This window comes from Vipera berus (genome assembly GCF_964194415.1).
Source record: "Vipera berus genome assembly, chromosome: 1".
Lineage (NCBI taxonomy): Eukaryota > Metazoa > Chordata > Lepidosauria > Squamata > Viperidae > Vipera > Vipera berus.
In genome coordinates this window covers 290833395-290851411 of record NC_138202.1, presented here as the reverse complement: position 1 = coordinate 290851411, position 18017 = coordinate 290833395, and the positions used below count along the sequence as shown (strand labels likewise).

At 39.0% G+C, this 18017-nt stretch overlaps 1 protein-coding gene across 20 annotated transcripts in view; it reads left to right on the top strand.

Annotated features, from left to right (window-relative positions):
- The window catches only part of AKT3 (AKT serine/threonine kinase 3), a 175680-nt gene that overhangs the window by 129112 nt on the left and 28551 nt on the right, over positions 1-18017 (top strand). For all 20 annotated transcript variants that reach the window (XR_014024902.1, XR_014024903.1, XR_014024904.1 and 17 more), the window contains 2 exons: positions 3984-4198; positions 9535-9622. Coding sequence is in view for 11 of the 20 variants with exons in the window: in XM_081315977.1 (XP_081172103.1) it covers positions 3984-4198; positions 9535-9622 (303 nt within the window). In the remaining 9 variants the exon portion in view is untranslated. The remainder of the gene's footprint in view (positions 1-3983; positions 4199-9534; positions 9623-18017) is intronic.

The following is an 18017-nucleotide window of genomic DNA, read 5'->3' as shown; positions in this document are numbered from 1 at the left end:
ACCTGTTCCACCAGGCTGACCTAGACTGACAGGCATTTTAATTAATTTATATTTAGTATTTTTAATTCATTTTTTAAATTCTCTAATTTTAATTTATTGCACTGATGTTCTCAATTTCATTTTTATCTTGATTTCTGTACTTATTATATGTTTTGTTGTTAGCCGCCCTGAGTCCTTCGGGAGATAGGGCAGGATATAAATCCCATCAATAAATAAATAAATTAATTAATTAATAACATGAAGTATTTTGATGATAATGTTTTATTAAAGTAAAAAAGGATGGATAGATAGAAAGAAACATGCACCTTCTCCCCAAGAATATTTTGATGGGTCAGTTTCATTAGAGTCCTGATGGGGCAGTGGTTAAAAATATAGGATTGCAGGCAAACTCTGCTCACAGCCTGGAGTTTGATCATGATGGGGCTATCTATCTTTCCAGGATGGTAAAATGAGCATCCAGATTGTTTGGGGGCAATATACAAATAATGCTCCAACACTGTAAACCTCCCAGAGTGTTATAAAGTGCTATGGAGCAGTATATAAGCCTAAAATGCTATACTAAATGCTATTAGTAGTGTCCCAAAGTTAATCCAACAGTTGTCAGTTGCAATTCGATACAGTCACATTTCAGAACAGTTCATTTTTATCCATATGTCCGCTGTATTGTATGTGTTGAGATTGTTTACAGTGGAAATAAAATGTTCAGAACTTGTTGCTCCCATCAGAAGTAAAATTATGCTTGAGCTCAAGTTTGTGTGCTTATTCTGGAATCGTCTGGTTCTTAGAGATGGCCTGGAGAAGTCCTTGAAGTTTTCTTAGCCAGTTTTTTGGGAAGAAGTTTGTCATTGTTTCCTTCCTGGGGCTGAGAGAAAGTGACTGGCTCAATGTCACTCAGCCAGCTTTGTGCCTAAGGCAGGTCTAGAATTCACTGTTTCCTGGTTTCTAGCCTGATGCCTTAACCATTACAACAAACTCTTTCTCAGTTGTGGTTTAACACCGTCCAAAATAAGCTCACTATACTCAATGATATGAAACATAACATTCACAGTAAAAATCAAAATGAATAAATTGGAAAAGAGAAACATGATGCTGTATATTTTTCTTGAAAACATAAAATAGTTCTGTCTGTTGCAAGACGTTATGTGAGTAAAATCATGCTTTAGGTTAAAACAATCAAATAATCTAATAACTGGAAACCATGACTTTTGTCAACTGTTGTTTTTAAATCTTTGAAATTTATTGAAGTATCCTAATTTATAGAAAATATATTTATTATAACAACTGATAAATCCCACCTTGATATGGTAAGGTTGAATTGAAGTGACATATTTTGTCTAAATTATTCAAAGGTTTCTAGATCTGTTTCATTAGATATTTTATTGATGGTGCCCTCAAAGTAAATGTTAGGTTTTATTAAATATACTTTTAAAAAAAGCCTCAGACACTTCATATTTTACCAGGTATATTTTTCCTTCTTTTAATGCAAAAGGGGATCTCCATTCTAAGTATGTTACTATAGATATGTGAATAATGTAACAATAACAAAGTTTGCTTTTCACCACGCTGACACTTTTATTCATGTATAAACTGAAATAGTTCAAATTATTTTTATATGATCAACTAAATTTTGTTTAATCAGTTTAGTGTCAATTAAATGTAATAGGCCCAAAATGGTTTATATAGCGTTAATATACTTATTGGGCAAGTATAATTTAATGCACAACAATGGTTCTGCATTACTGTCTATTGTTTTCAACACTGCAAAATAGTACTTTATCGCATTGATTATTAAAACAAGCAGAAAACCTCTGAAATACTGTTTTTATTTCTATACAAATAAATTCTAAACGTAATTGATATACATACTAGTACACCATTTATTTAGACAGATGTAGGATTTGATTATAGGCATAATCCCTATATATGAAGAAATATTTCTCTGTTTCATCTTAGTGCCATTCAATAAATTTACAGGTGTACCTTAACAATGAAGGGATTTATTATACAATGATGTATACAATTGTATCATATTATATGGTACTGGAAAAAATATAGGAATATTTTCTTTGTTCCAGCAGTCCTAATTATAACAGCAAGAACAACAACAACAATGGCATGACAAAAGTACCCATAACGGTGCATTGGAATATCTGCAAGAAATATCACTTGTCTGCAAGCAAGAACTAGTGGGACCACAAAACAGACAAACTAATAGATAACAAAGAAACTAAAGTTCTCCGGGATTTTAGAATTCAAACGGACAAGCATCTGCCACATAACACCCCAGACTTAACTATTATTGATAAGAAAGATTTTTTAAAAGTCTGGATAGTGGAGATTGCAATACCTGCAGACAGCAGAATAGTAGAGAAAAGAATATAGAAAAAAATATCACAAAACACAAAGACCTGCAAATAGAAGTAGAATGCCTTTGGCAAAAGAAAACAAAAGTAGTATCAAACAAAATTAAACAAATTTAACCTTGAAAAGAATGCCAAGACATCTGGAGCATCACTTGAACACCATCGACATTGATAAAATCCCCACCAGTCACTTGCAAAAAGCTATTTTAGTTGATACAGCTTACATTCTGCAATAATATTATTAAATTAACAATATTTATCTATCCCAGGGGTCTGGGAAGGACTCAGTAGATGGACAAAAAGGCCAAATACAGCCTAAACGTCTGCTTGAAAGTGCAACCAACCATAATAATAAGCACCTGCTACATAACACTCAAGAGTTAACAATTATTGATAAGAAAAAAATATGTCTGTATAGTGGATGTTGCAGTACCTGAAGACAGCGTAATAGAAGAGAAAAGAATTGGAGAAAATCAGAAAATACAAAGACCTGCAAATAGAAGTAAAACGGCAGTGGCAAAAGAGAACAAAGTTAGTATCAATAGTCATAGGTGCTTTGGGTGCAATCCCCCAAAATCTGGCATACTGCTTGACGACTTTTGTCATTGACAGAATTACCATCACTTAATTACAGATTGCAACGTTACTTGGTACAGTTTATATCCTGTAATGATACATTTAACAAATAACATTTGTCTATCCCAGATCCTTGGGAAGAATTCGAAAGGTGGATAAAAATGCCAGATCCAGTCTAAGCATCTGGCTGATTATACAACTAACCATAATAATTAAAAAATAGTGTCATGTAGTCGTTAAGCTGTAAGATAGCCTGGTTGTAGTCTTATCTTTTGCCAAGGAAGTTCACTGGATGGCTTTGGCCAATCACTCCCTCTGTCCAAGCTTCCTCAGAGAATTGTTTTGAATAATAGAAAAGAATGTTCTATGTGCTGCTTTCCACTGTTGATTGAAAGACAAACATTAAACCAAACCTATTCCTTATATGTTGTTTAACTCTTAGGGCAGTGTTTCTCAACCTTAGCAACTTAAGCAGTGTGGTCTCCAATTCCCAAAATCCCTCAGACAACATTCTGGCTGAAGAATTCTGTGAGTTGAAGTCTACACAGAGCTTAAAAGTTGTCAAGGTTTTAAAACGCTGCCTTGGAGCATTAATTTTTGTCATAACAATGCCATAGCAAGTAGAATATATTGTACTCCCTGTGGTATCTCCAGAACTTTTGCAACCACATCAGTGCTTCCAAAGTGGAAGATGGAAAAATGAAATACTTTATGACCAGGACTGTGCTCCACTCTGCTGAATTGAATCCTTGATTTTAATAGATAAAACAGTAGAGCTCAAGGCACAAAATTGATACTTTTAAAGCAGATGCTCAAAAGTTAGCTTTTAAATAATGTACATCTGTGTTTACCTACAAGGGTAATGACCTCGAAATGGAGGATGTTGCCTTGTTTAAACAAAGACTAAATATAATACTATCGTTTGTTTCCTGTTCGTTAGAAAACTATCATAATGTTCTCTTTTAAAGGATAATTATTTCAGAAATAATCTGTCAGTAAATATATATGTGTCTAAGTGTTAATGTCTTGATATTACTATTTTAGGTTTTGGAAGACAACGATTATGGTCGTGCAGTGGATTGGTGGGGCCTTGGTGTTGTCATGTATGAAATGATGTGCGGCAGATTGCCGTTCTACAACCAGGATCATGAAAAACTTTTTGAACTCATTCTAATGGAAGATATAAAATTTCCTCGAACTCTCTCATCTGATGCAAAATCATTGCTTTCAGGTCTCCTGATAAAAGATCCAAATAAACGGTAAGTTTAAAGTATAACAGTTAGATATTAAAATATACAAGGGAATGAAAAAGAATGAAATGAAATGGGAATTGCTTTTAATTTTTTAATTGCTTTTAAAAAAATTCCTGTTTAAGCAACATGACGCTCTTTTCCCCACAGTGAACAGGAATTAAATAACTGATAACTTCTCTCTGTTGAACTATGGACTTTTTATAGGATCAGAAGCAGCAAAGTTTATAACTGAAGAGGTAATATCTCTTAAGAACTAAAATAGTGCTTAGTTAGTGAATACTGGACTTTTCAGTATTTGAATTATATATTACATTTCTAAATATAATAAATTAGGTATAAAAAGTGATTAGTTGGTAATAATATTCTCTGGGATCACTGCAAATAATGGGATATAATTATTAAGATTGTAGGTCTGCTATTGGCTCTCAAAACTCAAAAAGAGGTATTAATGCTTTTGGATTGAGATTACAATGATGAACCATAGAAGTCGCCCATATTTTTCTGAAACAAATTGTAACCTGCTATAGAGTTTCGGAGAAAATAACAGCTCTTCACTTATCAAATTACTTCCTATGAGTAATTTAGGAATTTAGGAGAAAAAACTTCATGGTGTCATAACTCTAGTTGGGCACTCTTCCTCTCCTTGTAAATTCAGTTGTCTTGTTTGAATCAACAAGTTCTGCAGTTTAATTTAATAGACAGCAGTACTATGGAATGTAAGGGTATAACATAGCACCTCTCTGTAATTCTGTAAATTTGTCTTTTCCTAGGTTTGACACTAATGATCTCAGGAAAAGGCATATCTCAGTAGTTGCATGGAAGCAAATGCAGAATTTGCTACATTTTATTCATATTCCTTAGAAAATGGTCACAGACACCTATATTTTAATTTATATGTTTATACACATAAACACACAGTGTGTTTCTTTAGGTTGCTGCATGCCATAATTGAAGTCATAACCCTAATCATAATACTAATATGATGAAACATGCTTTATGATGCCATGATACAAGGGGAGAAGTTTGCATTGCAACTTTGTGGTACATTGCTCATTACATGCTCACCTTGTTCCTCTTTGCAGACTAAAGTAGCATAAAAATGCTCAAAATATATAATTTTAAATAGATTTTATGAAAAAATATATAAACTACATTCAAAGAAAAAGAGTAAATGTGAAAGAGAAAAAGGAACACAAACATATACAAACATTTGAAAAGTGTTAGACATTAAAAGAATTAAAAGGGAGCTATAGCCTGAATATGTTTATGGTCAAAGGAGAATATTTATAGTGAGGTAAGCAAGATAGTCTTATTGTATGAAGCAGAAAAAAATGAAAAAGCTAATTCTGAATAAGTTTGGTTATCTTTAAATGTAAGCAGGGAAATTGTAATGTAACATTACTAAAATTATAGCATTATTTAAAAATGTATAGAAAACTGAAAAAAACCCAGTAGAAATAGTTTTTTTAACAAAATCAGAAAGTATGGTAGCGATATTTAGAAACAAAATGGGAAAATTATACCAAGCCATAGTGTAAAATATCACTTTCTCAAGATTGGAAATGTGTTCAAGTTGTTTTGATAAACAGTGTGACTGATAGAAGCACTAAGGGATAATTCCTGGGATCTAAGTTTCCTGAATTGTGTCTTTTATCTTACAACACTTTCAGATGTTATTACTTTGATTAATTAATGTTACCGGGAGGGCCGTCTCCGCTGTCTACAAGCGGTGAGGCGCTCCGACCCTCTGGTTTTTCCCCGAGGTGCCGGGAGCGAGGATGTGCAGCCTCCTGAGCTCCGGCTGGTGTACCTGAATGCCAGGTCCGTGGTTAATAAAGCTCCCCTCGTTAGGGATTTAGTTGAGGGTGAGCATGCGGACCTGGCTTGCATCACGGAGACTTGGTTGGGCCCAGAGGGTGGGGTCCCTTTGGTTGACCTCTGCCCACCAGGCTTCCGGGTGCTACATCGGCCACGAGCTCAAGGTAGGGGTGGGGGAGTGGCGGTTACTATTAGGGAGACCTTATGTCCGCGGGAGACCACCGTTCTTCAGATAGTCGGGTGTGAGTCTCTCTTTATGAGATTTGGTCCTGGGGCGCAGTTGGGCTTGCTGCTGGTGTACATTTCGCCTAGTCGCACAGCGGCAGCCCTGCCCGAGCTGCTCGATATCCTCTCGGGTTTGGTGGTTGAGTTTCCCAAACTTATAGTTTTGGGAGACTTCAATCTACCATCCCTGGGAGGTTCATCTGAGCTAGCTCGGGAGTTCATGGCTTCCATGGCGGCCATGGACCTGACGCAAGTAATTTCAGAGCCAACTCATGAGGGAGGCCACACCCTTGACCTGATTTTTTTATCTAGACGGTGGTTGGATGATCTAGGTGGGGGCTCTCCATTTATTATGCCCCTGTCATGGACCGATCATCATCTCCTGCGGCTGGTCTTCCGTTTTGCCAGCCCCCGCCGTGGGGGTACGGAGCCAATTAGATGGTACCGCCCCAGACGCTTAATGGATCCTGATAGATTCCAAGCGGCGCTGGGGTCCCCACCTGCCTCCACTGCTCACAGCTCGGCTGATGCCTTAGTGGAAGCCTGGGAAAGGGCAGCCACTGAGGCACTTGACCGGGTTGTACCCTTGCGGCCCCTGACCCGGCGCAGATCCCAGCGAGCTCCATGGTTTTCTGCGGAGCTCCGGGAGATGAAGCGTCGGAAACGGGGCCTAGAGAGCTGCTGGAGGTCTAGCCGATCCGAACCCGACCGGTTGCGGTTAAGAACCTATATTAGGTCTTATCTCGCAGCGATGAGGGTGGCGAGGTGTAATTACTTCTCCACCCTCATCGCGTCCGCAGATAATCGCCCGGCCGCCTTGTTTAGGGTGACTCGCTCACTTCTTAATCAGGAGGTGAGGGAGGATCCCTTGCAGGGTCGTGCCGAGGAATTTAGTCAACATCTGTCGGATAAAATCGCTCGGATTCGGACCGGTTTGGACTCCAGCTGGGCAGAGTCAGGCGATCAGGACACGGGCGGTCTTGTCAATGTTATCTGGGAAGAGTTTGATTCTGTGACCCCTGATGAAGTGGACAGGATTATGGGGAGGCTGAGCTCCTCCACATGTTTGTTGGACCCGTGCCCTTCCTGGCTGGTTTATGCAGCTAGGGAGAGGACACGAGGCTGGCTCCAGGCGGTTATATCTGCTTCTTTGAGTGAGGGTTATTTCCCCACCGTCTTGAAGGAGGCGGTGGTGAGACCTCTCCTCAAGAAGCCTGCCCTGGACCCAGCTGTTTTGAACAACTTTCGTCCAGTCTCCAACCTTCGCTTTCTTGCGAAGGTTGTTGAGAGTGTGGTGGCGCATCAGCTCCCTCTGGTCCTGGATGAAGCGGATTATCTGGACCCCTACCAATCGGGTTTCAGGCCCGGGTACAGCACGGAGACGGCATTGGTCGCTCTGGTGAATGATCTCTGGAGGGCGTGGGATAGGGGATATTCCTCTGTCCTAGTCCTATTAGACCTCTCAGCGGCTTTCGATACCATCGACCATGGTATCTTGCTGCGGCGTCTCAGGGGATTGGGAGTGGGAGGCACAGTTCTTCAGTGGTTCTCCTCCTATCTCCTGGGACGCTCGCAGTCGGTGTTGGCAGGGGGGCAGAGATCGGCCCCTAGGTCTCTCGTTTGTGGAGTTCCTCAGGGGTCGGTTCTCTCGCCTCTCCTGTTCAACATCTATATGAAACCGCTGGGTGAGATCATTCGTGGTTTTGGAGTTGGGTATCATCAGTATGCCGATGATACCCAACTTTTCTTTTCGACCCCAAACCACCCCAGTGATGCCCTCGCCGTGATGTCCCGTTGCCTGGAGGCGGTTCGGGTCTGGATGGGGAGGAACAGACTTCAGCTCAACCCTGACAAGACTGAGTGGCTGTGCATTCCGGCATCCCGGGACATTCAAAATGTTCCATCTCTTTCTATGGGGGGTGAGCTCTTACCCCCCGTGGATAGGGCTCGCAACTTGGGAGTCCTCCTAGATTCACGGCTTACCCTGGAAGATCATATAGTGGCCGTGACTAGGGGGGCTTTCGCCCAGGTTCGCCTGGTGCGCCAGTTGCGGCCCTATCTGAACCGGGATGCCCTGTGTACGGTCACTCATGCGCTCGTGACCTCTCGCCTTGACTACTGTAATGCTCTCTACATGGGGCTTCCCTTGAAGACCACTCGGAGGCTCCAACTGGTACAGAATGCGGCCGCGAGAGTTGTCTTGGGAGTTTCCCGGTACTCCCATGTTACACCTTTGCTCCGCGAGCTGCATTGGTTACCAGTTGTCTTTCGGGTGAGGTTCAAGGTGTTGGTTACGATCTTTAAGTCCCTACATGGCATGGGTCCGGGATACCTCAGGGACCACCTGCTGCCGGCATCGATTCCCCTCCGCCCTGTGCGTTCCCACAGAGAGGGCCTCCTCAGGGTGCCGCCAGTCAGGGAATGCCGACTGGTGGCCCCCAGGGGGAGGGCCTTCTCTGTGGGCGCTCCGGCATTATGGAACCAACTGCCGGTGGAGCTCCGGATGGCACCAGACCTCCGAACTTTCCGTCGGGGCCTGAAGACCCACCTGTTTGAAATAGCTGGTCTGGCCTGATGGGGGATTATGGGTTTTTAATTGTTTTTAAATTTGTATTACTGTTTTAATTGGGCATGGGTTTAATCTTTTTTAATTTTTGTATCGTCTTTTTTATATATGCCCTGTGAACCGCCCTGAGTCCCTACCAAGGAGAAGGGCGGTATATAAATCAAATAAAACTCAAACTCAATAGCTGCCGATCTCACATACATGATGCTGGGTGATTTACAAAAAAATAAAACAAATAATATAAAATAAAAAAACATAGGATCCAAAAATCATAAAATAACCATCAACAATACCATCAGATTGGCTCTATCACACAGGTGGGGTCTCACTTGAAGTAAAAGGAACAGAAAGTGCAGAAAACTTTCTAATGTGCATTTGTCTCATGCAAAATTCAGTTTTTGCTTTAGGATTAAAATCTGTATGAGCATTCCTGTATTTACAATCCAATTAATTTAGATAGCAAATTTTAATAACTGCAAGTGAAAGTACATGAGTTCCAAATTGTATTAAGGAAGGCATACAATAATATATGCATTGTTAATTTTTCAAAACAAATTCTCCAACTTGAAATTTGTGTTTTTAATTATGAAATGGCTTACTTATTAAATCTCAAGTTATTTCATGGAATAATTTTAAATTTTTTTTAGGGATCACATGGGTCTCTGGGTAATTTTTTCCCTCTTTTCTTTTTTTACTAATAAGAATTGTATTATTTACACTCTTCCCCCAATAGTCTTGGTGGAGGACCAGATGATGCTAAAGAAATTATGCGACACAGCTTCTTTGTTGGAATAAATTGGCAAGATGTATATGATAAAAAGGTAGGTTTATATCAGATAAAACAGAATCCCTAAGAAATCCCAAAGAGAATATACCTTATTTGAAATATAACAAATGTATATCAAGTAAATGCATATCAGGTAAAAGATAGCAAACTAGCAAACAACAACCCCCCCAGTATATCTTAAAAATTGGGTCACATATGTCATCTGGTCTCTATCCGTGCGTGTGTGTGTGTGTGTGTGTGTGTGTGTGTGTGTGTGCACAGTCTTGAGGTATCTGTGATATTTGAAGTCTTTTTGTGGCCATTTTGGAACTTTTTCTTAGGGACAGTGAAAGCATTTCCATTGGGATAGTTGCTGAAATGAACTATCTTGCTTCAGTGTGCCAAGCAGAAGATTCAGATGATCACTTTGTGTAGCTTTCCTGTCAGTAGCTTACAACTTTTTTTACTCATCTTTCCTTTGGGCTTTATAAGCCTAATCTATAACTTAGTTTAAGTCTTGAGGTACTATGTCACATTGAAGAAGGAATTCTTGTCTGGGCTATTAGTATTGCTTCAAAATTTGGGTTGGAGGGAGTGTTAAGCGTCCTCAGGTAATTTTTAACATACTGAAACTTTACAGTGTCACAGCATTTTAATATTGCTTAAATATGTTTCTTTGAAAATCTATTTTTAAAAGATTTTCAAACATCAAGGAGAGAAGCAACCTAGAACTAAGGAGAAACTTCCTGACAGTTAGAACAATTAACCAGTGGAACAACCTGCCTCCAGAGGTGGTGAATGCTCCAACACTGGAGGTTTTTAAGAAAAGACTGGACAGCCATTTGCCTGAAATGGTATAGGGTTTCCTGCCTGAGCAGGGGGTTGGACTAGATGACCTCCAAGGTCCCTTCCAAATTCTTCTTCTTCCTCTTCCTCTTCCTCTTCTTCTTCTTCTTCTTCTTCTTCTTCTTCTTCTTCTTCTTCTTCTTCTTCTTCTTCTTCTTCATCATCATCATCATCATCATCATCATCATCATCATTATTATTATTATTATTATTATTATTATTATTATTATTATTATTGTCCCTTAATCTAGGTTTGGGAAAGAATATTAGTTAGATTTTTGTCTATAGCTGAGGAACAATAAAGGAAATTGCTTAGAAGTAATTCTACATAAGGGACATGGTGGCTCAGTGGGTTAGAATGCTGAGCTTGTCGATCAGAAGTTCAGCAGTTTGGCGGGTCAAATCCCGAGTGCCGCGTAACAGAGTGAGTGCCTGTTACTCGTCCCAGCTTCTGCCAACCTAGCAGTTCGAAAGCACGTAAAAATGCAAGTAGAAAAATAGGGACCACTACAGTGGGAAGGTAAAAGCGTTCTGTGCGCCTTTGGCATCTAGTCATGCCGGCCACATGACCACGGAGACGTCCTTGGACAAACGCTGGCTCTTCGGCTTTGAAACGGAGATGAACACCGGCCCCTAGAGTTGGAAACGACTAGCACGCATGTGCGGGGGAACCTTTACCTTTACCTTAATTCTACATATCTTTCTCGGGTTTTGGGGCCAAATATCTTTGGTGAGAGTGAGTGAAGCCCTTTCAACTTTGTATTGTGTGAGTTCATTTTTTTAATTACTATCTTTTTGTCATCTTTACCATATTTTATTCTTCAGTTTTGTTTATTTTGTTTATTTTATCTTGTTTTTAGTGTTTTTATTTGTGAACTGCCCTCAGTTGTTTGATGTTGGGCAGCATATAGATTTTAAAATAATTACAAATATTTTCCTAGTTCCAAATTATGTTGAATATTTTCTAAGATCACTGAATTAACAGTGTATACATTGAGATTAACACAATTTAATAATTTGCAGCAGAATCCTCTGCATATTTTTCTAGAAATCAAACTATGTTTGGTGGAGCTTATTATTTGGTGAGTGTTTAGAGGGTTGTATTATTAAAGATTGATGAATTATAAATTAAAACAATGGGGAAAATTTATGTCAAATTGTATTGATTTATCACATAGTTTCAAACTTCTTTTTTAAAAACTAAAGGGAAGGGAAAATGCTTTTTCACTGATATTTATTTGGTATTGAGAAAACAATTTAGCAAATATAAACATAACACGTTTTCTGTGGCAGTTTGCAACTTGCTGTAGAGTTGGATACTACTGGAACAGTACATGAATGCTGACAGCAAATAAATAATGAAGCTAATTAGCAAACGTCAGCTATTTTATGCAATTCAAAAAAAAAATCACACTATTCAAAATAGAAGAGTAAATTTATTAACATTTTCTCAATCTCCAGGTGCTAAGTTTGTGAAAGTAAAAAAAGAATATTCTAAAATTGCATCTTAAAAACATTTACAAAAATTAATAACAGAAGCTTTTTTGATAAATAAATGAGTAAAAGGGAAAATAAAATTCAGGATAATTTTAATTATAGTGGCACACTGGTTAGAATACAGTATTGTCGGCTAAAAAACTCTGTCCACAGCCATAAATTCAATCCTGACCAACTCAAGGTTGACTAGGCCTTCCATCCTTCCAAGGTCAGTAAAATGAGAACCCAGTTTGTTTGGGGCAATATGCTGACTCTGTAAACTGCCCTGAGTGTGCTGTAAAACACTATCGAGTGGTATATAAGTCTAAGTGCCTTTGCTATTATTTGAAAGTATTTAATACTTAATATTCATGTCTATACAGTGTACGTCTGTCTAACATCCAGTATTTTTGCTAGGTGAGTGCAGTGTGCACATGTGAACTTATTACACAAATAAAACCAGTCTGCGGTAAACTTGTGATACTAAAACTGCTAGTGAAAATATGTTATACTATTCACTTCTACTAGGAACTGGATTCATGTCATGAATTATAAAAGATGTGTATTTTGCTTCTGGTTCAACTCATATTTCTCATAATTTTCTATTATAAATATTAGGGTTTTTTCTGTTTAAAAATGATGAATTAGTTCTAAATTCTCAGCTGTACATTCACATATGTAGAAAATTAATCTGCAAACTTTTGACATTATGTATTGCAGCCGTGAAAAGATTATGGTTTTGTGTGTGTGTAGCAATCTAACAATTAAACTCTAATTTTATAGACAGAATTTGGAGCTGTTCAATTTTAGTCCAAATCACACTCATATTAAGTATTCACATATAAGATGTCTGAGTTTCTCAAATATTAATACATTATATTGAATTACACATTGTTTAGATTTAAGGTAAAATGTATGTTAAATATGTGTCATGCTTTTTTCAAACAAGTACTCAAGTCAATTATAAAAAAGATTAAATTCTAAATTCCTAATCCATTAATATAGGTTGAGGAAAATGTAGCATTCTTTTATGCCTTCAATGAAGTTTCTTGGATTTCAGCAAAATAAAATAGCCTCAAAATTTATGGCAATATGTGTTGTCTATACTTTACAATTTTTCACAATATGGATTATTTCAAATATTGTATTATTGTATTTGTAAATTCACTGTGTACCAGAATAATGCATGTAACTCTTGTTTGGTAGGATGCTAGCAACCGACTGAGTAATTTTAGAGTGAACATGACTGGGACAAAACTAGGTTTTGGTTGTACTTATGGCATAGTATCAAAATGGCTACAACTGATGGTTTTTGTATCCAGACATCAGCAGTGAATGCTGAATGTGGCATGAATATGCCTAAGCTAGTTAACCTATTTTTTGTTCATTTTCTAATTTCTTATCACAGCATTTTGATTAATGAAAACTATGACAGGCAATTGAAGTCAATATTTTGGATAATAATCATGGCCTACAGATGACTGTGAATTTATGGTGAAGAGTATGATTTTCAAAATTAAAGGAAAAACTAGATGGGAAGTCTGAAATCAATCTGAATCAAGATAATCTGATCTGTAGAGAGAATGTATGCATGGAATTAAAGATGTAGGTTAAGTTATGAAATTAGTACATTAAAATGTATACCAGAAAATATGAAGGTAAGAATTCATAGGTTAGTGCTAATTGTGTGTTATACTCCAATGAATGGAGATAATAAAAGAACTGGGAGTCCACTTTGGGGAGGGGGAGGAGTGCAACATTGGAATAGACGTGACCTTAGGGAAAAAGTTTTTATGTTAAATGACAAGAATGGGTGGGAGGGAGGCAAGATGAGAGAATGCAAAGAGAGAGAGAGAGAGAGATTGGGTCATTCAGAGACAGACTGAATGAAAATGGTGATTGACTAATGTATGTTATCTTGAACATATGGATGCATGTGTACACAAAGCTAATGAATGAATCTAAACTGATTGTTTCTGTTGTTAGTTTAAGAGAATTACTGAAGGATACAAGTATGATGAGAAACTTACATCATTTTTTTTAGTGTTGAACTTGAGAAAAAAATTGTCATAAAAAAGAAAAAGGTTAAATAAACTAGAGTGAAAGCTCTTTGACAGGAAGAGGAAATATGAGCTGTATTTGAAAAAGCATTAAAAAATAATTCAATCTTTCAATAGAATGAATAGAAACTGGATGTAAGGTAATGTTGAAGTTGCTTATCCTCTAGAGTCTAGACTACCATAAAAATGTTTGAATTTACATTGATGGAAAGAATGAAAAAGAAAGCTTGGTGGAATGATGAAAGCAAAAAGGCTCTGGGTAAGAAAAAAAATGCATTCTCTAGAATAATTGCTGAAAAAACATGTATATTTATTTCTTTCATTTATATGTCTGCTCCACTCACAAAAAAGATCTTGGGCAACGTATAGTTAGATCAAAGCATAAAAAAACCCCAAATGTTAAAAACAAAATACAGCATCCAGTACAGAATAACCAAGCCAATTTCATTCATGTTGTTTCATTGTCTGGATGGCTTATTCTATGCTTTAAAGGTTATCAGACCCATGAAACAGGACAGCAGGATTGGGGTCATCTAAATCTTGGGGAAAACGTTCCATAGGGCAAGTGTTGTGACAGTGAAAGCGTGCTTTCTGGTCCTGCCAGGTGACACTGTTTCTTATAAAAGTCCCACAGCATGCCCATTCTGCCAGATTCCATAGGATGAACAGAGATAATTGTGACAGATGGTCACACAAATAACCTGGCCCTGTGCCGTGAAGGACTTTATAGGTGATAATCAGCACTTTGAATTGCATCCAGAAGCCTAAAAGGAACTAGTATAGCTCACAAAATAATGGTGCTACATGCAACATGACTTCAGGACCACCAGATCCCGGAGGTCCTGAAGTCTGGAGCAGTTGGGGAAGTTGGGGAAAAAAGAAAACAGTCTAGTCCCCCCCCCCAGATCAAATAATAGCGGTGTTTGCGGCAATATAGCTGCTTGCACTATGGTAAGTCATTTGACAGCTGCAGGATGCAGATTGGCAGTCCAACAGCCACCTGCTGCTCCTGTTCTCATTGCAACGCATATTCCAGACATCTTCTGGAATGTAAAGGGCAGGCAGCATAGGGGTGCTATCAGCACAATACTCAGGGGGAGAGGAAAACACTCCAGCCAGATATGCTGCTATTATTACCCAAGGGAGGAATAAAACCAGTGTTACCACCATTGCAGAACCGATTAAATTTTCTCAGTGAAATGGCAGCAACTCCTGCTCAATTCTCCCATCTACTGAATAGCTGATCAGTGGTGCTTCATTATTGCTTTTCCACTGCCCAATTGCTGACTGGTTGCATAATTCTTGTCAAAAAGGAGAACTGTGGAAAGGGTTTGTATAGTTGCCTCAGAGGCCCTCTGTGACGTGAGCCACCACTACTATGATGGCACAAAGCCTCACTGCCACGATCTCATGCAAAGAGGTTCTAAAAACCTCCACCATTCACCTAGGACTTTTAAAAATCTGTCTAGCTCAGCAGTCCTCAACTTTTCCAGCTCTGCAGACTGGTGGTGGAGTCGGGGGGGGAGGGAGGGGATGGTTTTGCATGTGTGCATGCTGCTTACTCAAATGCAGCTTTGTGCATTCTCCTGCTACTTGCGCAGCTGAGTTCCAAATGGGCCAGGGCCTGGCACCAGGCTGTACTTCAGGGTTGGGGACCTTTGCTATAGCTCTTATTCAGTATATTTATTTCTATAAAACTTAACTCTCCCATCCCTAGCACACATCTGGCGTTGGCACAATTGGGAGTGGGGAGATTTTGTAATGTATGTGGAGTAGGGGATGTGGAGGATGAATGTGCAAAGAAGTGAAAATGGTTATGAGAGTCATTGTTGAATGAAATTTATGAGTGATATGTAAAATATAATCAAATAAGTTCATTTATTTTACACCTACACTGATAAGAAATATAAAGAACAAAAAGCTTTAGGACATCATGAAAGCAAGGTTGGCTTGCAAGAGTATAAAGGCAAAAAAGAATATGGTGAATGGTGTTCTTATGAACTGCCTTTATTTTCTTTTTTGTTTACTACTACTTTTTGCTGCTTTATAACATTGCTTACCCTGAAGAAAATTGCCTGAATACTCTGTACCTATTACTAAGATTTATTGTTTTATCTAACACCAATTAATTCAAAAGTTCTGCTTTTTCTATGTCAGAACTTTGAGATTAGAGTAACTACCATCTGAGCATATCCTCTTTGGTCTGATTTTGCTGATGTAGAAAGTGTTTTAATAGTTTGTTTTTAAGTTAATGAATGTTTTCTAAAAAATGTATATCATAAATCCTGTATATAGTATATAAGTCTGATTAAGATCTAATTACAGATACACTGATCCAAAACAGAAAAAAGCCTAAAATAATTAGTTTATAAGGACCTTTGATCTAAAAAGCCTGATACGAAAGGGCAGATTAATGCTGATTCAGCTTCTTTGCTGTTAGGTGCCAGCCTTGCAAAGCTGCTAAGTTTCTTTCTTGACTTTCTGGATTTTCAGGAAAAGAAGGAAGGATAGATGAACAGATATAGATATAGAAAAAGAAGTTACGATTTTCAGGTTTGAAATGATTATCTAAAACTTGGAATAATAAGAGTTGGAAGGGATCTTGGAGGTCTTCTAGTAAAACACCTTGTTCAGCTGTACCACTCTGTACAAATGGCTGTCCAAACTCCTCTTGAAAACTTCCAATGATGGAGCACTTACATCTTCTGGAAGTAAGCCGTTCCACTGACTAATTGTTCTCACTGTCAGGAAATTTTCAGTTTAGTTCTATGTAGGTTGGATCTCTCTTTAATGATCTTCCACCTGTTACTTCTTGTCCAGCCCTCAGGTACCTTGGAGAATAAACCAACTTCTTCTCTGTGACAGCCTTCAAGTACTGGTAGACTGCTATCATATCATGACTAGTCCTTCTCTTTGTAAGACCTGGCATACCTAATTTCCTCAATCATTCATCATATGGCTTCGCCTCCAGACCTTTTATCAGCTTTGTTGCCCTTCTTTGCCCTGTTTCTATAGTCTCTCTATTTTGCATTGTGGTGATCAGAATGGGATTCTGTATTCCAAGTGTGGTCACACCAGTGCAGTATAAAACGGTAATGACACCTCACATTTATTTATTTATTTATTTATTTATTTACTTACTTACTTACATTTATGTGCCGCCCTTCTCCCTAAGGACTCAGGGCGGCTCATAACAATAAAAATTAAAAAAGAACAAACATAGAATGAAAATTTAAAAAGAATTAAACTAGTAAATACAATGATAAAATGTAAACACGCTTTGCTGCTTCCATCGCCACTAGGTAAGACTTCAAATAAGTTTTTAGCTGTGTTCGATCAGATTTGGACCCGCTGGATCTCCAACAGCTCTCAAGGCGTCTTTTCCGGCACTTCATCTCCCGAAGCCCCTTGGTAAACCAGGGGGCCACCCGGGAACTGCGCCAGGACAGAGGCTGCAAAGGCACAACTCGATCCAGGGCCCCGGCAGCCGCCCTCTCCCAGGCTTCTACTAGGGCCTCGGCCGAGTCGTGGGCAAGGGAAGCAGGAATTATCCCAAGCTCCGTCTGGAACCTTACAGGGTCCATCAGGCGCCTGGAGTGGAATCACCTGGTCGGCTCCGCCTCCCAGCGGCAGGGGGTGGCGAACTGAAAGTCTAGCCAGAGAAGGAAATGATCGGACCAGGACTGGGGTTGGATGGTTAAGTCCCCCTTACCTAGATCATTAATCCACTGCCCAGAGATAAAAACCAGGTCGAGTGTGTGCTCTCCACTATGGGTCGGGTCCTGAATTATTTGAGTCAGGTCCATGGCCGTCATGGAAGCCATGAACTCCCAGGCCAACTCAGACGCTTCACCCACGGAAGGTAGATTGAAGTCCCCCAGAACTATAAGCCTGGGGAACTCAATCGCCAACCCGGACAAGACGTTGAGAAGCTTGGGCAGGGCCGATGACACGCAGCTAGGAGACAAGTACGTGATCAATAGGCCCAATTGAACTCCAGGACCCCACTTCAGGAGGAGAGACTCACACCCGCCTATCTGAGGGACAGTGGCCTCTCGCAGACAAAGA